This window comes from Callorhinus ursinus, unplaced genomic scaffold, assembly GCF_003265705.2.
Source record: "Callorhinus ursinus isolate GAN/ISIS: 27379988/994484 unplaced genomic scaffold, GSC_fseal_2.0 scaffold11, whole genome shotgun sequence".
NCBI lineage: Eukaryota > Metazoa > Chordata > Mammalia > Carnivora > Otariidae > Callorhinus > Callorhinus ursinus.
This window is the reverse complement of record NW_027397073.1, coordinates 47290693-47313985: the sequence shown is the minus strand read 5'-3', so window position 1 is coordinate 47313985 and position 23293 is coordinate 47290693. Positions and strand designations below refer to the sequence as shown.

The window sequence follows — 23293 nt, the reverse complement described above, 5'->3', positions numbered from 1 at the left end:
CATTTTAATAACTGCTGTATCCAAAATATTTTTCACAAGCATGCAAGCCCTTCTTGCACACATACTTAAAACTGAATTCTCAGGGCACCAGGGTGGCTCAGTCAGTAAAGTGTCTGACTCCTGGTTTCAGCTCAGGTCATGATCTCAGGGTCCTGGGACTGAGCTGAGTCGGGCATGGAGCCTGCTTGTCTCTGCACTCTCTCTCTCTCTTGAATTAAAAAAAAAAAAAAAAAATCTTTAAAAACACAATTCTCACTTTATACCTATTTCTCCAAACAAAGAGAAGGATGAACTTCTTGGTCTCAGAATGTCCCAAACAAGTTATGGACACCAATCAGCAACAGAGAGAATAGGAAACAAAGCTGTCTCACGTCCACACTCACAAGTACTCTGCGTGGAGCGCGACAGCCATTAATAGAGCCCACTACTTGGGCCGACGGCAAGCTCTGTGAGACTGTGAAAACATACCTGGTAGGTCTGGACCAAAATGAAGATGTTGTCCACCCCAACAGCCAGCACCAGGAATGGGATGACTTCGATCACAATGAGGGTGAGGGGGATCCCAATGTAGCTGAAGATCCCCAGTGAGCACGCCACTGAACTCAACACAATGAGGATCCCGGCGACGCCAAGGGAGATTTTAGAATCCACCTAAGACATGCAACAAAGACAAATCGTCAGACTGTCATCTGTCCTATGACTAAAAGATCCTCATTTTACCTTTTTTTGGGTGTAGCCGATTTGGAGTTTAAAAAAACGTCCTCTCCGAGTTTGAGAAAAGCTTTGAAAAGTGTTCTAGGTCTTCCCTAGCAAGCAACATGTTTTATGGGTTTCAATTCTTAGGTGATGATGTAGCCAAATTAGGAAAAACTGGATTGTGGGGAATAAATTTTAAGTTTAAAATAAACCAAAAATTTGGAACTGAAGAAAACACATGCAGGAAATAGAAAATATTACATACAATGAAAACAGGGGAATGTAAACCAGTTTTGAACCTAATGATTTAGTATTAACTAAGTAGAGGCAGGGGTGCCTGGGTGGCTCGGTTGGTTAAGCATCTGACTCTTGATTTTGGCTCAGGTCATGATCTCAGGGTCATGAGATCGAGTGTCAGGCTCCAGCTGGGCGTAGAGCCTGCTCAGGATTTTCTTTTTTTTCTCTCTCTCTGCCCTTCCACCCACTCCACCCCCGCAAAAAAGTAGAGGCAAAAATATGATATCATGCTGTGCATTGCCATTTTTCTCTCTCTCTCTCACACACTCACACACACACACACACACACACACACACACACCACTTACTAGAAACCTGCTACAGCTTTTGATGTGGCCCAAGGCTATGGAAATGTACAGAAACATGACGGCATAGCTGATCAGAACCGTGAAGACATCACCATTACTCTCACGATTCAGTTCATCCTCAATACTTCGCTCAGTAGTGAAAGAAATGGTCAGATTTGGATTCTCGTAGTTTTTCACAAAATTAATAAACCTAGAAGAGTCAACAAATTTTATATTCTTAGTTAAAACTTAGTGACAGCTAAGTGAGAAATGTCTTCCCAACCTCTAGGACACAAAAGCCATGCTTACTTAACCTGTACCCTGTATTAGGATTTTTGACACTAGGGACCAGAAGGTGAGACAACCCCAGATTACAAAGTTCCAGACATGCTGAAGTTTCCATCACTTGAAACAAGTTTAGGACAAGTTTAAAAATTAGCTCGTGGTGCTGGCTTTGGCAACACATATACTAAAATTGGAACGATACAGAGAAGATTAGCATGGGTCCTGCGTAAAGATGACAAGCAAATTCATTAAAAAGAAAAAAAGTTGACATAACAATAAAAAAAAATTTAAAGAAAAAAAAAGTTCGTTCATGGTCTCATTTCTTTTTTACTAAAAAGGATTTCTAGGGGCGCCTGGGTGGCTCAGTCGTTCAGCGTCTGCCTTCGGCTCAGGTCATGATCTCAGGGTCCTGGGATCGAGCCCCGCATCGGGCTCCCTGCTCCGCGGGAAGCCTGCTTCTCCCTCTCCCACTCCCCCTGCTTGTGTTCCCTCTCTCGTTGGGTCTGTCAAATAAATAAAAATAAAATCTTTCAAAAAAATAAATAAAAAGGATTTCTAAATGAAGCATATTATAATAAAGATATATACTCATGGAACAAACTTTTAAAAGCTGATTTACAAATTCAGTGCAATCCCTATCAGAATCCCAGCTGACTTCTTCATAGAAAGATACGCTAATTCTGAAATTCACATTTGGAATTGAAAGGGGCCCAGAAGAGCCAAACCCTTCTTTTTCTTTCTCTCTTTTTTTAAAGATTTTATTCGAGAGACAGAGAATGAGAGAGAGAGCGCACGAGAGGGAAGAGGGTCAGAGGGAGAAGCAAACTCCCGGCCGAGCAGGGAGCCCGATGCGGGACTCGATCCCGGGACTCCAGGGTCATGACCTGAGCCGAAGGCAGTCGCCCAACCGACTGAGCCACCCAGGCGCCCCAAACCCTTCTTTTTCAAGAAGAACAAAGGAGGAGGACACACACTTCTCGATTCCACACTTTCTACAAAATGACAGTAATCAGGACAGTGTGGTACCAGCGTAAGGATCGGCAAACAGATCAAAGGAACACAACTAAGAGTCTCAAAAGGAACCATGTGTCTGTGGTCACCTAACTGTCGACAAGGCAGCAAGACTATCCAATGACAGAAAGAGTCATCTGCTCAACAAATGGCCCGGGATCATGTGGGTAGCACACTACATGAAAAAATGAACTCACATGGATCAAAGACCTAAATGTGATAGCTAGGACTCTAAAATCCTCCGCAGACACAGGCATAAGTTGCCATGTCCTTGGATCAAGCCATAGTTTCTCAGATAGGTCACCAAAAGTTTGAGCGACGAAAGAAAAAACTAAAAAATGGGACTTTAAAACTAAAAACTTGTGCTTCAGTGGGCACCAGCGAGAAAACAGAACAAACAAAACAAAGAAACTGGGAACAAATGCCTGGAAATCATATAGGTGACAGTAGACTTGTAGAACATATAAGAACTCTTATAATTTAACAGTAAAAATACAGATAGTTCAGTTAAAAATGGACAAAGGATAGGAAGAGTTATATGGATGGCCAGCAAGCACAAGAAAAGATGCTTGAAATCAGGAGCCATCAGGGAAATGCAAATGAAAACCACACTGAGATACCACCTCACACCCACTAGGATGGCCAGAACCAAAGGGTCACATAAAAAGTGTTCACGAGGATGTGGAGAAACAGGGCCCCTCACACAGGCTGCTGCGAGTGTAAAACGGTGCAGCCACAGTGGAAAATAATCTGGCAATTCTTCAAAGAGTTACCATATGACCCAGCAATTCTACTCCTAGGTATATATCCAAGAGAAATGGAAACGTATTAAAGTTCACACAAAAATGTGTATATGAATGTCTTACAGAGACATTATTCATAATGGCCAAAAGGTAGGAACCACCCAAATGTGCATCAGCTAATGATGGATAAAAATGAGGCATATCCCCAGGATGAAACATTATGCAGCCATAAAAAGGAATGAGGTACTGATACATGCTGTAACTTGGGTGAACCTTGGAAACACGCTACGTGAAAGAAGCCAGACACAGAAGTCCACGTATATGCTTCCACTCATGTAAATGTCCAGAATACAGTATCATACGGAGACGGAAAGCAGATCAATGGGTGCGCAGGGCTGGGAGGTGGGAGGGTGAGGATGGGGGGTAGGAGCTAAAGGAGATGGGGTTTCTTCTTGAGATTAAAAAACAAAAAAGTTCTCAAATTCACTGTGGTATGTGTGCATATCAATGAATACACTAAAAGCTACTGGATCACGCTTTAGTTGGGTGAAATGTCTGGTATGGGATTCATATTCCAACAAAGCTGTTAAAACAAAAAGCACCGCAAGGTATAAAGGGTCACAAGTGTTCTGTCTTGCTCAGCTCTCTGTCCTATGCTCTAGGGGTTCCAGAGTTAACGATTAACGATTTCCCGGGGCCCGTGCTTGAGATTTTTCTAGGGATGGACACATATTTCCCTAGACACGCTGAATGCAGCTTTTATGTCCTTCATCTGGAATCATCTATTCACCTATCTTTAGTGACCGCAGGATTTCCTACCGTGCGTGTCCCTTACTAATGTGCACCCAGCTTGCTCCCGGCGGCTTGCTGTGAGAGGGGTGGTGCACGCGAGGTAGACTTCCGCATTCCTGTGCAGGGATTATCTAGTCACACAACGTTTACGGATGAACTGTCTTACAGACTTTTTTCTTAGCATCATTAGTACCAAGTGGGAAAAAAATGACTCAGATCTGCTGTTGGTTAATTTAGCTGAACGAAGTTTCAGTGCATGCTGTTAGCGCCCAGCTTCCCACAGAACAAAGACAGCAACTCACTCTTTCTCCCAGGCCTGGGCCCTCTGGAGCTTCTCTGTATCGTTGTAGTAATTATTGACAGGAAAGGTAATCACAAGGGCTGTGGCATTATTGTAGTTTTGATCTAGAATGGGAAAAACGGGACATCCAGAAGATGAGAAGCAGGCAGAAAATTAGATAAACATGACGGAAAAGCCCGAGACCACGAGGTGACTGGTTTCTCATGGGGGCTGCAGTCTATGCTCTAAGAACAAAAACCTGTTCACTGACGCAGTGTCTGTGCAGCTCAGCTACGGAATAGAAAGGATGTTCTAGAATCTGACATGGGCAGTTTCACTCAGGATGAGTAACCTTTTTTTAACTATGTAGCCTGCGCATGGTAAAGACTTCAAGCAGGAAGGCGATCCCTGTAGACTCCCCTTCCCCAGTCCGTTCTACGCTTAGTTCTCCTCCCCACTATCTGAACTATTTCCAGAGACACTCCATGCATGCTCAAGCAAACACATATATTCTTGACCTTTCCTTTGTTTTTTTTTTAAAATATATATACAGTTTTCTATAAATATTTATATAGTTTAATATACACATACAGTTTTAAAGATTTCATTCATTTATTTGTGAGAGAGAGCATGCATGCACGTGCACAAGCAGGGGGAGCGGCAGGCAGAAGGAGAAGCGATGCGGGACTCGATCCCAGGACCCTGGGATCATGACCTGAGCCGAAGGCAGACGCCCAACTGACTAGCCACACGCTGTTCTGCACATTACGTTTTTTAATTTGTATCTTGGAGATGGTTCCATTTTAGGACATAAAGAGCTTTTTTCCTGCTGTATCTTATTTTCTAGTATAATTTAACCAATCTCCAGATGATGGACATTTTTGCAATTTTTAAAATTATACACAAAAGTACTACAAAGAATAACCTGGGAAATACTTTTCATGTGTAAAGTACGTATTTGGAGAATCAATTCTTGTAAGTACAAGCACTGAATCAAAAGGTATGTGCAATTGTAATTTTGATAAATTCCCCCAAACTGCCCTTCAAAGAGGCTATCCTCTTTTTCATTTCTTTATTCAGCAAGACATTTACTGAGGTCTTGCTTCGTGCCAGGCATTAATTACGTTAGGTACTCTGGATATGTATCAGTGAACAAAAGAGGAAAATCCCTGCCTTCCTGGAGCTTACATTCTAGGAACCATTTACCCTCCTGCCAACAATGGGGTCCCTATCACGTTCGCCCACAGAGGGTTTATCAAACTCTTAGGTCTTTGCCCCTGTGTTAGGTACAAAGACCGAAGTGAGGTGCATTTCACTATCTAGGAGTGAGGTTAGGCATTTCCCCCATATAATGAATAGCCCTGTGTATTTGTTCTTTTGTTAACTTTCATATGGCTTTGCCTACTTTTCTTCTGGGTTGCTGGTCTTTTCTTTTCTTCACAAGAGCCCTTTATATATTAAGGACACGCTATCCATTATGTGTACTGTTTTTAGTCCCCCTCTGGTTTAGTTGCCCCCCCTTTTTTTTTAAAGTTTATGATGCTTCATTTCCACATAGGAATTTTAAATTCTTATGTAGTCAAATTCATCAATGTTTCCTTTTGTGGCTTCTGGGTTTTTTGTGCCTCACTTAGAAAATGCCTTCTCCATTTTAAAATTATTTCTGAAAATTCCTCCTGTATTTTCTTCTAGATCTTTAATAGCTTCACTTCTTATACATCTGTTTTTGACACATCTGGAGTTTATGTGGATGGAATAAGGTAGAGATCAAATTTAATTTTGATGGTTATGGCTCACCAGTTGGTGACACCATCTTTTCCCCACGGATCAGAAGTGGCATTTTATGAGGCAGAGTAAAATTTAAATATAGATAGGACTTATCCCCTCCTACTGGGTGAGGAGAACAACATCTAATTGGCCTCTTCCTTGAGCTGGAGAAAAACCTGTTGAGCTGCCCATAATTAGGCTTCTGATGCCAAAGGTGTCACCTGAATCATGGCCCCATCATACCTGGTACAGTCTGTTCTAGGTGCTACAGGAATCAACCAGCAAAGAGCAAACCCACTGCTCCTCCCCCTACAGAAGTGTCTCAATTCTTAACCAACTGGTTTAGGAAGAAAACATAGAACAACTTTGTTTCTTTTTTCCCATATCTCACCTTATTATATCACTCCCATCACAGTTTTTTGTTGTTGTTGTTGTTGTTTAAGATTTTATTTGAGAGCGTGAGAGCACAAGCAGGGTGACTGGAAGGCAGAGAAAAAGGGAGAAGCAGGCTCTCTGCTGAGTAGGGAGCCCGACACGGGGCTCAATCCCGAAGGCAGACACTTAACTGACTGAGCCACCCACGTGCCCCATAGATGTTCTTAACCTGAGGTCCACGGACTCCCTAAGGGTTCCCTGAACTCTTTGAAATTGAACAATGAGTTATGTGGAGGTGCACAATTGCAATATTCTGGTGAAAAATCCTTGGCTTTTGACAGCTTCCCAAAGTGTGCATCATCTACTTCTTTTAAACCCAGAAGAAAATCCAAAGCCAAAGCCCAAAGCAAGCCTACACTTGGGGTAATTACCACTTGACTCTTAGTGACAGAACCAAGACTACTTTATCTAATAGGAAAAGCAGAAGCTTCCCTTACTTACCGTCATAGCCTCCTAACACAAGCCACGGGAACACTGGCCCACCAAACGTACCCAGGCAAGGATCATGGAGCAAACTGGTATCATTCAGAGAGGCGGGAGCCCTGCGAAGTGGTTTAGAAAACACCTCCCAGTTAGAAACGAGCCTCAAGACATCACAGAGACCTAAACATTTACACAACAAACAGTTAAAGACGCCGATGATATCCTAAGCCCCACGTGGGCCCTGTGGTTCCTTAGGTGAGTAATGCGGTCCAGCACTTGCCTCTGGGAGCCAGCCTCACTGAGCCAGAGGCAGGCCAACCCAGCACGATGCGGTCGGTAAGGTACGGCGCACGGCGCACACGGGAACGGAGCTCACGCGGTGCACAGCGCGGACGAGGCAGCAGCTAACACACACAGAAGACTGCCACCCAAAAGGGGAGGCTGTACGCAAGCAGGTCTCTAAGGCTGGGGGGGCTTCACCCGGGCGGGGGGCAGTGAGGGTGCTCTTACAACCGCAACATGGGAAGAGAAGAAAGAACGAGAACAGGGACGTGGGAGAAGAGAGCCACAAGATCGCCGTGTGAGGAGCCACACAAAGTCCTGTCCAGAGCATGGGGCGCCTACGAAGGGAGGACTTCTGAGGGAAGGGGCAGGGCTGGAAAGGGTGAGGGACAGACAATGAAAAAAAGGATTAAGTGCCCTGCTGCATGGCTTGGATCATTACCCTTGAGACACTGGGGAGCAATGAGAGACCTGGGGGAAAAGGGTGTCATGAGCTGTTTTACACAGATAACTCAGGTGGTAAAATGGAAGAAGGTCTAGGAGTGGGGCGGAAAGGGAAGCAAAAGCCCACAGACCAGTCAGGTTCGTGCAAGGGTCCAGGCAAGGGTGGTGCCGTGAAGACAGCCAGTGGGGGGACCAGCATTCCAGAACACATCCTGAGCCAGACCTCTGCTGGGCACTCAGGACGGTTCTCACAGATGACCCGAAGCTTGGCCCTTCAGAGCCCGTGGCTGATGGGCTCCGACTGGAGGTCAGGCCACCCGCGTGGGGCAAACAGGCTGCAGGGCCGCAACCAGAAGCCAAGTCCCCTCAGCCCACACATGGGGCCCTGCCACCCCATCATGGATTTGAGAGCTCATCCGGAGGCTAAAATCCATAAGAATTACATAAAGGGAGGTGAGGATGAGGAAGGATGCAGAAATACAGCCTCGAGTTGGAGTTGCTGGTAGATGTTGGTGCCATCACACAATACAGGGGACACGGGGGAAGAAGGAGGTCCGTGCTTGGTTCTGGGTGCGGGTTTGCCAGGCCCGCAGGACCTCTGGGGGAAAAGCCGGCGAAAAGCTGAGGAGGGAGGTGAGAGCCAGAGACACAGAAGAGCAAACAAAGATCTGCCGGTGGGAGCGAAGTGGCCCACAGCAGCATTTCTGCACCGACCTGAACCCATCTCCCCTTGGATAAAACACTAGTCTCCTGCATCATCCTCTCTGCCAAAATTTTGTTGACTTCCATTTTGTAAGACAGGAAGTAAACAGCTTTTCCCTTTAAATATAAAAATTGAAGAATATTAATTTTTCATTTTTCAAACTGCCCATGGCCGCCCTGTACCATCTATCCTGTGGAGAACGCTGGTTTAGCGTATACGGGCATACCGTTACTGTTTTATGAAATAGAGCAAATGCAGCCTGAGTACCTCAAGATCACATCCCAGTAACAAAAACAGAACAGAGCTTAAGGCCACCAGATCAGACGAGATGTCAGAGTGGCTGGCTCCAGAGATGTGGTTAGTTGACAGCACACTCAAAAGTGACAAGGAATAGGGGCACTGGATGGCTCAGTCGGCTGAGCATCCGACTCCTGGCTTTGGCTCAGGTCATGATCTCAGGGTTGTGGGATCGAGCCCAATGTCTGGCTCCACGCTCAGCGGGGAGACTGCTCCAAAGAGTCTCTCTCTCTGCACCTCCCCTGACTCGCGTGTACACTCTCGTCCTCTCTAAAATAAACAAAAAATCTTTTTCAAAAAAATGACAAGTAATAATTTCTCTGTCCCCAAAGTGACCCAACAGCCATAGTGGCTGTTTGGCTGAACAAATGTCTCCAGGCCACGTGAGGGCACTCAGCGACAGCAGGCCTATCAAGTGCAGGCTGCTCTCCCCGCCACGGGCACAGACCTAAACATCACGTCACAGTCACCAAGCACTGTGACTAATGCAAATGATAACCGCAGCCTGCCCAGCTAGATGGGCCTCCAATGCGAAGCCGCTTCAGCATCCTCCAGTCTGAACTGCACACCAATCCTACCCTCACTTCTCAAGGGGACACTGCACATTTTCGTTCATTTATTTTTGAGAGAGAGAGAGAGAGAGAGTGTGTACATGAATGCGTGAGAGGGGCGGAGGGAAAGGAAGAGAATCTCCAGCAGACTCCACGCTGAATGTGGAGCCTGACGTGAGGCTTGTTCTCACAACCCCAAGATCATGACCTGACCTAAACCAAGAGCCGGAAGCTTAACAGACTGAGCCACCCAGGTGCCCCAACATTTTAAAAACAATTTGATATCATGGTATAAATTCATATTTTTAAGACAAGAAAAAGCACTACAGGCTTCTGTTTTTGTACTATGATACCACTGGTGGTATGGCAGATGCATCTATGTGTTATCATTCCAGGCATGAGTTAAAGGCTCAGTTTATACACTATGAACACTCCCACCCCAGGACCTTTGTACTTGCTGCCTGTGTACTTGGAACACTTTTCCCTCCAATATTCACAGGTTCCCTTCTCTCCTTTCCGTGTGAGCAGGTGTCCACTCCATCTAAAGCGGCACACCCCCACTGCACTCATCTCCTTGCCGGGCTTAACTTCTCCAAAGCTCTCATCTCTACCTGGCACAAGCATGTATCTATTTATTCAGTGTCAGTCTCCCTGCATTCGAACGTGTGCTTCGCGGGGCATGGACATGCTGTGTGCTTGCTGCCGGGTCTCTGGCACCAACAACCGTGTGTAGCGACAGCAAGTGCTCCCAGGTCAGTGGGATGAATGAATGAACATCTCCCGCCACGTACCGTACACAGTATAGCAAGTGCGTGTGGTAATCGGCATACACAAAGAAGTCATCGCCTATTTTGTGGTCCAGCATGGAATGGCTGTTCTGGAAGTAATTTAACACGCTCATAATGGTGCAGTTCTTGTTATAGGGTGAGAGGGGGGCCACGCAGATGTCTTCAAGTGTCACGGTCTCGTTGTTATAAAATGCAGTGATGTTTTCAATGGTGGTTTGTAAGTCCAGGACCTGAAGATTTTAAAAACAAATCCAGAAACACATCAGATTTCTCTCAGATTGTGACTAATTATTGCCCTGACAGGTCAGAAGATACAAAGTATTTGGGGAAAATGCTTCCTCACACAAGGGAGAGGACTAAGACGTGCTGTGGTAACATGTCTGACAGCACCAGGAGCCCCCTTCTTAGAGACAGCTAGCTGGGAGAGAGACCCTGCTGAGAGGCGTCCGAGAGGTGGGAGGGGACACTGTCTGTCACCAGGACAGAACTCAGTGCAGGACACACAAACATCCCCCCTTCCCTCCATAGATAGAGTTCTCCAGGGCAAGTGTGACCAGGGAAAATGGGAAAGCTTCAAGGCCTCTGTAAGAGAACGGGATGGATCTCATTCCGAATGCACATCTTACCAAAGGCAGGCTGGGGCCCACATTCAGGCAATGATAAATTCATTCCTGCAGGGGGGGTCAGCAGTAGCTCCTTCCTGGACCCCCAGCACAGCATAAGAGGCTTCATTCCTTGGGGTCCTGGCACATTACTTTTCAATTACCAAGGGAAAAATTTACTAAGGTAAATTATACATTCTGCTTCAATAGAGAAATGTTCATCTCAATTTCAAGAAAGAAGCCAGCCCTGCTATATGAAGTAAATACACAAGCAGCCTACGGTCAATTTCTCATTAAGTTCAAAATCCACTGTTTACTTTCTTGAAAAAGTAAACGAAAAACACCTTTCCTTTTTCACTGTTGAGATTTTCAAGCTTTCCCACTACGTTCAGCCTCATTCTGACATCAGGTAGAACTGGTCCACATGGAAAAGCCAGTTAGCACACCCTTGGGCTCCTGGGACTGATTTCTGCTAAGAGCACATTACCTGGTGCAAGATCCCTATGTCGAGCGGGGGCCCGAAGGGCACATCGGATCCTGAGGGGTACGGCTGGTAAGTGTGCACACTGGTGTTGGGGGCCTGGATGATGAGCTGCTCCGTGCGGAAGAAGGGCCCAAAGTGTGTGTCAAAGTATTCTTTCTCCAGGCGTGCCTGGCTGCCGGGGGCGGACCACAGGTCCACTGGGTTGGTGGTGACCCGGACAAACACCAGGCCTGACGAACAGGCGGCAATGAAGGCCAGGGAGAAGATGATGATGCAGTCTGGGTTTCGGATGCAGAAAGAGCCCCACTGGGAGAAGAGCCGCCTCAGATAGCCCTCGAATGCCGCACCGAGTGCGTCGCAGCAGGACGCCTCCCCTGGAAGAGCGGGAGAGGAAGGGAGGATGGAGGTTAAGAGCCAAGCCATTCCTGAAAGTCGGAACAGGGAAAGCGTTAGCTACTGCCACATGCGCAGGCACTGTGCCTGCAGCGGGGGTGGCACGGGATCCCCCCACCCCGACCCTCAGCACCTACCTGCTCAGGAAGCCACCCTGCTTGCCTGCCCACTGTGACAGCCGTCCCCACCCGCCCAAGGAACGATGCTCGCTCAGGGGCACAGTGCTCTGAGCACTCTGTCCACAGCGGTTCCCATCCAGCTTTGTGGCTCCACCTGTTCTCTGCTTGTTCCACCCGCCCCCCCCCCCCCCCCCCCCCCCACCAGCTCTTAACCCCCGTGCCTAAGTATCCTACTACGGTTACTCAGTACTTGTTTCTGTGTGCCAGCCCAGCCAGGACCAGTCTGTCTGGATCACAACCGTGTCCTTGACATGAGCACACTGCCTGGCCCAGAACCGGGGCACAGACACTTGTGGAGGAAACCAACACTCGAGCCCACACACTCCTAACCGTGTAAGTACAGATGCGCCTACCTTTGTCACTAGCATTTACAGAGAAAGCGATGTTGCTATCAATGGGCGTGTACTCGGAGACAAAATAGTGCTTTCTGAAAAATAAAAGCATGTAAGTAGTATCAGTGGACCTCCGACATAATGAGGCTGTTTTTCTAACAGTCCTGCAACCCCATTAAAAGCTTACTTCCTCATTCGGTCCTCTTCCCCCTGAGCCGCTGCCTCCCCACCACCCGCAGGTTCCCTTGCTCTAGTCCTGCTCACCAGTCTCAGGAGAAAATTTAAGAAGGTATTTTTTTTTGGGAGGATTTATTTATCTGAGAGAGAAAGTGCAACAGAAAGCGTGAGCACAGAGACAGGGGGAGGGGCAGAGGGAGAGAAACTTAAGCCGACTCCACACTGAGGGCGGAGCCCGATGCGGGGCTCGATTTCACGACCCTGAGGATCACGACCTGAGCCAAAATCAAGAGTCAGATGCTTAACCGACTGCACCACCCAGGCGTACCTAAGAAGGTATTTTAAAAAACAGATTAATAAAGGATAGTTTCACCTTGTAGCCTTCATTTAGGTTTAAAACTTTAGGTCCTCTAAAAGCAGCGAACACTATGCTGCAGCGGCAATTTGCATACCTAGTGCCTAGAGTATAACATCAGTCTGCATCAGTCTACAACACAGGGAACCATGGCTCCCTGTGGAAGAGGTGGATTCCAGGGCTGGGGCAGGGAAAATACAAGATGAGTCTGGAACATCTTGTGATTCCAGAAACTAAGTACACGCTTGAGAAAGGTGGGGCATGTTAAAAACAAAACAAAACAAAACACAGGAGTCAACCAGAAGGCGCTCTCAATGGTTAAAACTGGAAAAATCTGAGCAACAAAACAAAGGACAGTGTTGCGTAGAGCCGACAAAACTAAAAAAAAAAAAAAAAGTCCATGATATAAATATAATTGAATCAATAATGAAGTAGAGCAGGAAGGATAACTGTGTGTACAGAGTAAGTCCAACTCGTAAAGGTAGAAGAAATACAACCAAACCACCAAACCACCATCACACAAACACCACAGTAGTAACCACTGCAGACAAGAGCCACCAGTGGAGGGCGCCTGGGTGGCTCAGATGGTTAAGCCTCTGCCTTCGGCTCAGGTCATGATCCCAGGGTCCTGGGATCGAGTCCCGCATCGGGCTCCTTGCTCAGCAGGGAGTCTGCTTCTCCCTCTCCCTCTGCCTCTCCCCCTGCTTGTTCTCTGTCTCTCTCGCAAATGAATAAAAAATAAATAAATAAATAAATAAAAGAGCCACCAGTGGATGCTACAATCAGTGGACAGTTTTAGGAGAAACAAGGTATCAGCCCAGTTTTAACCTATCTCCCTTAAGATATTGATCAACTCCAAAGGGAGAAGCCGCAGTTCTACAGGAGAAAAACCCAGCAGACACCCTCGTCCCCCAGTAACCAAAGTTAGTATCACCAGTGCGGAGACCTACCGAGATTGTGTAGCCACGAAACAAGACGCTGACAGAGACGCATCACTTCTCTGATACTCTTGTCACAAACACAGAACCTCAATCTGATCATGAGATCAGATAAAGACCTGATCGGATAAAGCCTGAGGGACATTCTACAAAATAACTGCCCAGTACTCAGCAAAAGTGTCAAGGTCATAAAAAAATTCCAGAAAATCCGTCACGCACTGGGGGAAAGTAATGAACAGGTGAATGTGGAGTGGGGTCCTAAAGAGAACAAGGGCAGCAGAGGAAGGTTTCCCTGGTGATATCTGAACAAAGTGTGTGCTTTAGCTAATACTACTACACCGTCATTTTTGTGGTTCTGGTAATTACATACTGCGAGTGACGTTAAATTCCTAACATTAGGGGAAGCTGCATAAAGGATGCATATAAATTCTATTTTTGCACCTTCCTGGTAAGTCTAACATTATTTCAAAACAAAAAGTTAAAGCAAATGTACTTCCTAATCAAGATGTGAATATCTAAAAGGACTGCAGACAGTACTGCATTTAATTAGCTTTGAATCAGATTCAGCTCTGAAGACTTTCTGTTAAAGAATGGGTGGGTAACGCACAGTGCTTTAAAAATCACTTATCGCGGGTGCCTGGGTGGCTCAGTCGGTTAAACGTCTGCCTTCGGCTCAGGTCATGGTCCCAAGGTCCTGGGATCACTCCCTGCTCAGCGGGAAGCCTGCTTCTCCCTCTCCCACTCCCTCTGCTTGTGTTCCCTCTCTCACTGTGTCTCTCTGTCAAATAAATAAATAAAACCTTAAAAAAAATAAAACTCACTCGTTTTGAATAAATCAATGAAACCAACTTCAAATGTTCAAATGTCTAACCAGGTCTTTGACTGCTTACTAATTAACTATAGGACATAAGCAATCATGGAGCATATTCACGTGATGCTTGTTTCTTGATTTAATCAATCAAGGACTGCCAGGCAAAAGCTGCAAGTGCCACTTGGATCACCTTGCTCTTCTCACCCTGGGGATCACATAACTGCTCACCTGTAGCACCACACGGCAAAAAATGCTCCAAAAAACACGAGCAAGAACACCATGTAGGTGGTCCACATGACGACGTACATGGCGTCCAGGCCCAAGAGTCTCCAGGGAGCCGGAGTGGGCGGCGGCTGGGGCTTGGGGCCACACACGGCCGAGCAGTCCTGGCAGCTGCACGGCCCCGTGACTTCGTCCACAGACTCATCACAGCCCTTGGTGGCATTGTTCATGGGCTCCATCCCATGGGCCGGAAGATCTACAGGGAGGATGGGCTTGAGTGAATAGCTCAGTAAAACAAATGACACAGCTTGCATTCAATGATATTGAAACCCAGTGACAGAGCACACTGATGACACACGGACCACCACCGTCAGAGCAAAAAGGATCAGAAGCTTCCATTTGATCACAAGATGTTTTGCTGCCTTGTCCTGTAAAAGTCTGAGTTCCTTCCAATAACTTCGGGCACAAGTCCCTGAGATTGGAGTACCCCACATTCCACGGTAAACCTCCATCGAGGAGTGAGTCTAACAGGATTGTGGGGCTCCTTAAAAGGCCTAATGCTCTGGCCTTTTTTTAAAAAATACAAAACAAAAACCCAGGCTCATTCTTTCAATTGGGTAGCAGCACCTGAAGGCAATTCCTCCTCCTCCGTGCTCACTGCCCACCCCTAAATTAACCAGGGGTTGGGGAGAGAATGTTCTAGTTACCTCTCTCACTGGAGGCAAAGTCCAGGAACTAGTTATCTGAATTTATCTTCCTGTTGCAGATTAAGGTTCCTGGGCTCAAAAGCCACATCATAAATGCGCCAAACTTGGAAGTCTACCTGAGAAAATGGGTGTGATGGTGAAAGGCGCCTGGCCGTTGTCCTTATTGAACATGTACTCGATCCAGTTGGTGGCATTGCAGGCTTCGGCGTCCTTCCCACACAGGAGCCCCAGGGCTTTGTCATTACTGGAGGGGGCCTCCACGTCCCTGCAGGCGTTGTACATGGCTGGCAGAGGAAGGAGGGGAAACGGCTGAAACACCACATTGCTTTAGTCACTGGGGGAGAGCTTACAAAAGGTTTCTTAAATGCGGGTGCGGCCATCTGCACCGTGCTCACAAGTCATGGGCTGGTGGGCGAGACACAGTAAACACTCGGGGCAGGAGTGGAGATTACCCCTGACACAGACTTAACACCCTGCCCATAATATGCTGGGCTAGATTCCAAGTAACTTAAACATAGAAAATACACGGGAAAGGCTTTACATCATCCCACGTAGCTCAGAGAATTTTTTTTTATAAATAAATAAAATCTTTTAAAAAAAGATTTATTTGAGAGAGAAAGAATGAGAGAGAGAATGAGAGGGGGGAGGGTCAGAGGGAGAAGCAGACGCTCCGCCGAGCGGGGAGTCCGATGCGGGACTCGATCCTAGGACTCCAGGATCGTGACCTGAGCCAAAGGCAGTCGCTTAACCAACTGAGCCACCCAGGCGCCCTCAGAGAAGTCTTATCACCACTGCAGAGATGAATGTACTAAGGCTGAGAAAGGAGAAATAAGACCCTTGGTGCCTTTTCAGTCAGTGAAATTGGTTCCAGAAATCTGAGGCAGGAAGCCCTGTGGCGGAGGAGACTGGTTTTAGGGCAGAGGCCACATGTGAATGACCTAATATGACCCTCTCTTTTGGCTCCATTTTAGTACACATAAAGACAACACACAACATATGGACAATGTCAATGATCTTTTGCACATAAAAAAGTAGCAGTAATGGGTCCTGTATTAACATTCATTTACCAGTCCCTACTGCAGAGGCCGCCTTCAGGCACACAGGCTTGAGCAGTGGCAACTAGAAAGGGCCCATCAGGTGACCCACCTCCAAATATCCATAAACCCTAACTGACCAATGGGCTACTTACAACCAGGCACAGTTACCAAAAAAGGGAGAATTCCATACTCGCCATACCTCCTCATCTTCCCCTTTAAAAACAGCCCCCACTCACTGCCTCATTGCAGACAGCCTCTCCTCGGCTGTCCAGCCTGCCTGCCCTCCCCCACCCCCAGGTGTATTCAATAGACTTCTATCCCCTTTGTTCTGCCTCAGGTGATTTTTTTTTCACTGCCCGTGCCACCAGCTTCCAGCTTGTACCACATTTGAGGGCCCCCATCCGATCAAGAGACACCCCATTTAGACACCACACCTACTTGTTAGAAACTTCCCAGGATCTTCCTCCCTAAACTTTAAGGAGATACTTAATAAATTCATCGTGTTTTACTCTCACTCTTGAAACGCAGTTTGGGTAGAGTGACTTAGAACTATGATGACTCCATTGCCTTCTGGCCTCTGTCACACTGCTGGTAAGAAAATCTCCAAATGACATTCTTTTAAGACGATTTCTATCTTTTATCTACTTCTTTTTAAGATACTTGTCTTTGGAGTTTTACAGTTTTTCCATGCTATATTTACATATGGATTTTTTTTAACAACTTTACTGAAATATAATTCACCTACAATTCACCTATTTGAAGTCGCCTGAATACCCTTCCCTATGAATACTCACCCTTCCTGAAGGTAAGCCACAACCTGAATTTGATGTTTAATCTTTCCTACGCAGGTGTGTATACTTTCATGATATGTTGTATCCACAGATACGCAGTACTATTTAATGTAAACAACATGCTACATATATCCTGTAACTTCAATTTAAGTCATTCAAGTGAGTGACATAATTCATACATTTTAAGTTTTAAGTATTCTATTATAGACTGTGACTATATGCTCCATTGTATTTATCCATTCTCCTCTTAGCATTTAGCGCCTCCAATTACTTATTTTTTATTTTTTAAAGATTTTATTTATTTATTTGAGAAAGAGAGCAAGCGAGCATGAGTTGGGGGAGGGGCAGAGGGAGAAGCGGACTCCCCTCTGAGTGCGGAGCCTGAGGCAGGGCTCAATCCCAGGACCCGGGGATCAGGACCTGAGCCCAAGGCAGACGCTCAACTGATGAGCCACCCAGGTGCCCCTATTTCTTTATTTTTTAATGGATTTCTTAAAGAATTGTTTTAGATTCACAGTAAAATCAAGCAATCTCCTATAACTCCTGCCTCAACACAAGCACAACCTCCCCACCATCAACAGCACCCGAGCGGTGTGTTTGTTACAAATGAAGAACCTATGATAACACAACACTGTCACCCAAAGTCCATAGTCTATTTTAGGGTTCACACTAGGTGTAGTACATTCAATGAGTTTTGGTAAATGTATTATGACTTGAACCCACCATTACAGTATAAAACAAGCCTCACTGCCCTTAACATCCTTAACATCAGAACTCTTTCATTTCAGTCATTTTCAACAAATGCTAGATGGTCTTTCTCAGATTGTCCTAGGATTTCTAGGTGTTATAGATCTCTTTCTCCTGCTGGTAATGTGTTTCTTCTCTTCCCTTTCTCCCTTATGGTAATGTGTTTCTTCAGAGTCAAATCTCCCTCCTCTACTTTACCCTTCCACACCCTCTTCTCAGGTTTTGGAAAAACTCGTGAAGTTACACAATTCACCTCCACTAGAAACAAAGTTCTAATGGCTTCCAAAATGTACAGAAATAAACTCGCACGCACTAAAAATTTCTATGTGGGAACTTAAAGTTAGGAAGGAGCTAAGCAAATACTTTAAAGGGATTGTTTTATGGGCTGTAGCTCAAGTCCTAGATACACATGAAGCAACAACTTGTGTTTCATGGCCAACAGAATTAAAAATTATCATTTTCATACAGCTGACAACTGAAAGGAACAACTGAATCCACTGTTGTGATACCAACTACAAAAAAAGAAATAATTAGAAGTTTACTCACCATTGGCAAAACTCTCTCCGACATAGTACTGTAATTCTTTTACGTTTGTTTTCGTCTGGTTTGTAACAGGATCAACATAATCTTCAGTTTCTGTAACATTCAGAAACTGACTTTGCCGGGGGCTACACGTCAGCTCGCAAAACAGGTTCATTAGGTTATAAAAACAGGATGGACATCTAAAGAAAAAGTAAACTGTATTTTGTCTGATCCCACAAACAGGGCCAGCAAAAACATGATTTACAATAAAGAACATTTAAAATTTATTATAAAGTGACAAATTACCTACAGACATCTTTAACCCAGCCATTCTAAACCTAAAATCAGAGATCTCTTTAAAAAACTGCCCTAATTACTACACATATGTTGTCAAGGTGTAATTTCAGAAAGAGAAAAATGCTTTTCTGAATTCTGTGCTTTGTAATTTATGGACATGTTTTGTGTTGAAGCTAAAGGGACTAGGGACCGTCGCGCTGACAATTCTGATGAAGAAGAAAAACAAGGGGAAAACGAGATTCACACGTTAGAATGTTCACCTTCCTACTGAAGGGCTTTCTTCAAGCCCCAGGTAATCCCTTGGCCCTCTCTAAACACAAGAGGATCTCCCCAGGGCTTGAGAGGCTAAAGGACAGCGGTGGTGTTCTCTGGCCGTACGCACTACAGAAGCACACTACAAGCTGTCTGGTCTCCTTCAGGTTCATGGCTGAAGCTCCTAATGTTGACTTAATGGGTGGCAGAACTGTCTCCCCAGTTGGGTTCACTATTATCTGCAAAAGCTGCTGCTTCATTAGACCTGCATTCCCGCAGCACAACCAAATCGCAGTCACTCTTGACTCTGACCCCGTGCAGGTGCCAGGCAAGGTGGTCCCAGCCTTCAATGCCCCTGGTCTGGTGAGGGAGCAGACATGCACACTGACCCGCTTTCAGGAGTCCCGTGCTCTACCATGACAAGCACAGGAACCACAATCACACCATCCTGATGGAAACTGCTCCTGGGGTGCAGATTTCTACCACGTTCTACAGATTACAAACTCTTGCCATGTTTATGCGTTTAATCTCCGCAATCATCAATTTCGACAGCTGCACAATATTCCTTAGCTTCTCATTATTTGCTATTAAAAATAGAGTGGATGACATGGGGGAAAATCTGGTTATCTTCTGATCTTGGTTATCTTTATGTCCATAATGCCTCATCTAGAGTGGGTGCTAAATCAATGTATTCTGACTGAATGATGGTTCCATCAATATCCACTAGCCCTCCATGGGGTTAGATTAGATTAACCCCATGGTTAATCTAGACTGATTAGATTCTCAACTTTTTGATCTCCTATATGGTATGCTGTCCTGAAAGGACAGTTTAGGGGTGGTTTCCACCCTGTATTGCCAATTTAAACTTCTGGGAAGAAGCAGGGTTTCCTTAGTGGATGCTGACTATCCTGTCACCCGCCATCGTATGTGCACAGAGAAGGGCTTCTCCTCTTCCCATGTCCCGCCCACCCACCTTTATCAGGATGCTTCAGTGTGAAAAATTTAGAAAGATACCATGAGGTGCTATTCTACAGACCCCCACCAGCTTGTTCTGCGCATCTTAGAATTGCTGAGTAAGCTTCAAGAAGAACACCTATCATGCAATCCTTTTCACGACCCTGGTCGTAGAGAATGGCCTGGACGGTGGACTAATTTTGACAAACCCAGCCACCTCTACCAGAACAATCTTGTTAACAGCTACCGACGGCCAGCTCTAAGGACTGGGACTCTAGCATCTCATCTCACCACAAGGGGAGAGAACCACGTGCCATCCAGGGGTGGGGAAGGGTCACAGACATGACAGGACCACCAGAACAACCTCTCCTCCTCTGCACAGCACCCAGAGGCTCGAGAGTGAAAGGACCCACTCCACAGTGCAGGCACCCTTGGGGCGGGGGGCGACCTGGAGGAAGTCCACGCCTCAGCTCTGCATGGAGCTGGGAAGAAAACGATGTCAGCCAACTTATTACTTTATCGTGATTTCTGAGAAGTCCTAAGATTGCTTTCTTGAAATAACATGAAAACTAACTTTTAGGAGGAAATCAGAATGTCCCTGGTTAACAAGTGCTCCAAATCCGTTTTTGTGTGCGTGCTGGGCAGCCAGCCTACCTGGACAGAAACTGCAGGGGCAGCTGCAGGCTGTCTTTCAGGGTCCGCAGCTGCTGCACGTCACAGCACACACTGACGTTGTCAAAGAAGAGTCCTGGGCAGAGCTCCTTTTGGGTGAGAAAGCATGGTTATCACAGCAGAAAGTCAAATAAGGACACACATTCCCTCAATGAAATAAGGCAATTTTATTCACACAGTCCTTTTTTAGGTATGCAAAGGTAAGAAACGTGTTTGCAAAGTTCTTGCAGGATTCTTGTAAAAGGTTTTCCAAATTTGGGGGCCCCTGGGTGGCTCAGTCACTTAAGTGTCTGTCTTGGGCTCAAGTCATGACCTTCAGGGTCCTGGGATTGAGCCCGCGTCGGGCTCCCTGCTCAGCAGGGAGTCTGCTCCTCCCTCTCCCACTCCCCCTGCTTGTGTTCCCTCTCTCGCTGTGTCTCTGTCAGATAATAAATAAAATCTTAAAAAAAAAAAAAAAAGTTGCAAAGAGCAACATTTGAGGTACCAAGATCAGTCCCTAAATTGTAACCTGCTATGAGGAAACTATGAGAAAGGCAAAAAGTCAGCCCCAGAGAAATTCCAGCCCCAGAGTTATGTTATCTTCTGTGCCACTGTGTGCCCCAGCTAAGCATTTGGGATAAGACTTAAGCCTGTTAGTTTCAGCCCCACCCCACCGAGATATTTATGGGATAATTACAGAGGATCTTGGATTAGCATTTTGTGTTCCCAGTGCCTGGGACAACAAACTTACCTGCATTAAGTCATACCCGTCCTTTGGCAAGGGTTTTGGTGGCCCCGAGTACTGGCAGTTGTACCTCTTGTCTCCAGATGCAATTCCACACTCTCCATACCACACGCAGGACCATGCCAACACCTACAGAGCCGACACAAAATGCCATCCATCAGGGCCTCAAAGGCTAAAGGAAATTTCAACAGTGAAAGCACCAGTACAGGACCTTCCAACACTACCCGCCAAATGAAGTGGCAACAAGAGGCACGGGGTAGTTAACGTTTTAAAAAAATATTAATTAAAATAGACCAGATGCCCAAAATGGGCTTGTCAAGTCAATGAGTGAAAAGAGGTCCTAGAAATTATTTACATGATTTCTACTTCCTGCTAATTTGCTGATGAAAGGAAGCTCCCTGTAGGGACCACTAAGAATCAGTGTAGAGGAAAGAAAGCAAGATAGTATGTGAATCTGCAATTATTAAGGCACTATTTTTGTACATATGCATAAGAAACTATATAAGCTCCAAATAACGAAGGAACATTTCCATATATATTTAGGTTACTAATATCAGCACATCATGAGTAACATGAAAAGCAAAACCCGAAACACCAACAAACCCTAAGAAGGAACTATTCAAGAATAAACACCTAGTCCTCAAGATTTAAGTAGAAAGCAAGGCATGTGCTAACTTTAAGGAAAACCACCTCAGCAATCTCCAAAGAAAAATGTTCAACTCTTCAGTAGAGGTTTCTCAAGAGCCACTCATTTCCCACATGAGAGTCACAAGGCTGTCAGAAAGTTCAGAAGGGGAGGAGGGTGCAGTGTGAATCAGTACGTCGGTGAGCCCGGCCACACTGGCCAGGGCCACAGGCCGGCAGGGGCTTGCAATCCTCTGTCCCACAGGGAAACAAAAGCTATCAAGATGCAATCAGGACTCCCAAGGCACCTCATGGAAAAGTCATTAAAAAGAAATCTGAACAGAAACAACAGAGTGAATTCTCTCCAGCATAGTGGCACATGACCAACACATATGCAAGGAGGTCAGTCTGTCTGCTGGTCCCCAGCATCAAGATACAAATCTCACCACAGGCCCCTGAAATGCGAAAAAACAGTCGCAGGAGGCTAGGGTGTGTATGTGCGGGGAACTGAAGGGGTCAGGATTATTTAAGATTGATTGATTGATTGATTATTTATTTATTTATTTATTTGAGAGAGCGAGCGAGCGCAGGAAGGTCAGGGGGAGAGGGAGAGAATCCCAAGCAAACTCTGCGCTGACTGTGGAGCCTGCCATGGGGCTCTATCCCACAACCCTGAGATCACGACCCGAGCTGAAACCAAGAGTCAGATGCCTAGCCAACTGAGCCACCCCTCATTCTTCAGATATTTTAAAACAGAAACTATGACTTACTCCTATCTGGACTCATTAAAAGTCATATGTTTAGGTCACAAGGAAGGAAATTATACAAAGGAGGAAGTGACAAGTAGTCAACAATGCCACATATCAAACCGTTGGCAAGAATGCAAAATTCCACCACCATTTTTATTTACAAAGAATTGCAGCAATCATGCCATGAACCTAGTGATTCCAGGGAAAGTACTGCTCTTTCCAAAACTCCAGTTTTCCAACTAAAAGGAATTATTCATCTACTGATGTTTGAAAAGGCTTTTTTGACTTTTTTGCTAAGAAGGGGGCATAATTGCTGATATGACATGTCATTTAAATACAAGTGACCCCACCCAGAATGCTCAACAGACCCAAAGAGCAAGCAGGTCCAGGCCTGGGGCACCCTGGCAAGCCACCCACTGGAGTAACAGAAACCCAGTCAACAACCACAACTCCAGCATGACTAACAGGACGGGGTCTGGAGTCTCAGTTCCCTTTCCTTAGCGCTCAGCACTATGATAGAAAGTAAAGGCCCAACGCAGTGTGGTTCGCGTTCATCCTTTATAACCCACATCTCTTACTTCAATGCCAAGTTTCCGCAGTCAGGTAGAATAGAGGTGGGACGGGGTGGGGGGGGTCAGGAGTC

The 23293-nt window shown here is 45.9% G+C and overlaps 1 protein-coding gene and 1 non-coding gene across 2 annotated transcripts in view; one reads left to right on the top strand and one right to left on the bottom strand.

Moving 5' to 3' along the window:
• Positions 1-23293, bottom strand: part of NPC1 (NPC intracellular cholesterol transporter 1) — a 48525-nt gene that overhangs the window by 12750 nt on the left and 12482 nt on the right. The window contains exons 2-13 of the mRNA XM_025886401.2: positions 21284-21406; positions 20536-20642; positions 18403-18578; positions 15398-15565; positions 14581-14830; positions 12093-12166; positions 11171-11541; positions 10085-10311; positions 7035-7135; positions 4414-4516; positions 1302-1491; positions 469-651 (exon numbers count right to left, since the gene is read on the bottom strand). Coding sequence (XP_025742186.1) covers positions 469-651; positions 1302-1491; positions 4414-4516; positions 7035-7135; positions 10085-10311; positions 11171-11541; positions 12093-12166; positions 14581-14830; positions 15398-15565; positions 18403-18578; positions 20536-20642; positions 21284-21406 — 2073 coding nt within the window. The remainder of the gene's footprint in view (positions 1-468; positions 652-1301; positions 1492-4413; positions 4517-7034; positions 7136-10084; positions 10312-11170; positions 11542-12092; positions 12167-14580; positions 14831-15397; positions 15566-18402; positions 18579-20535; positions 20643-21283; positions 21407-23293) is intronic.
• Positions 1726-1832, top strand: LOC112835419 (U6 spliceosomal RNA). The gene has a single exon (XR_003211224.1). It is a non-coding gene; the product is annotated as a U6 spliceosomal RNA (small nuclear RNA).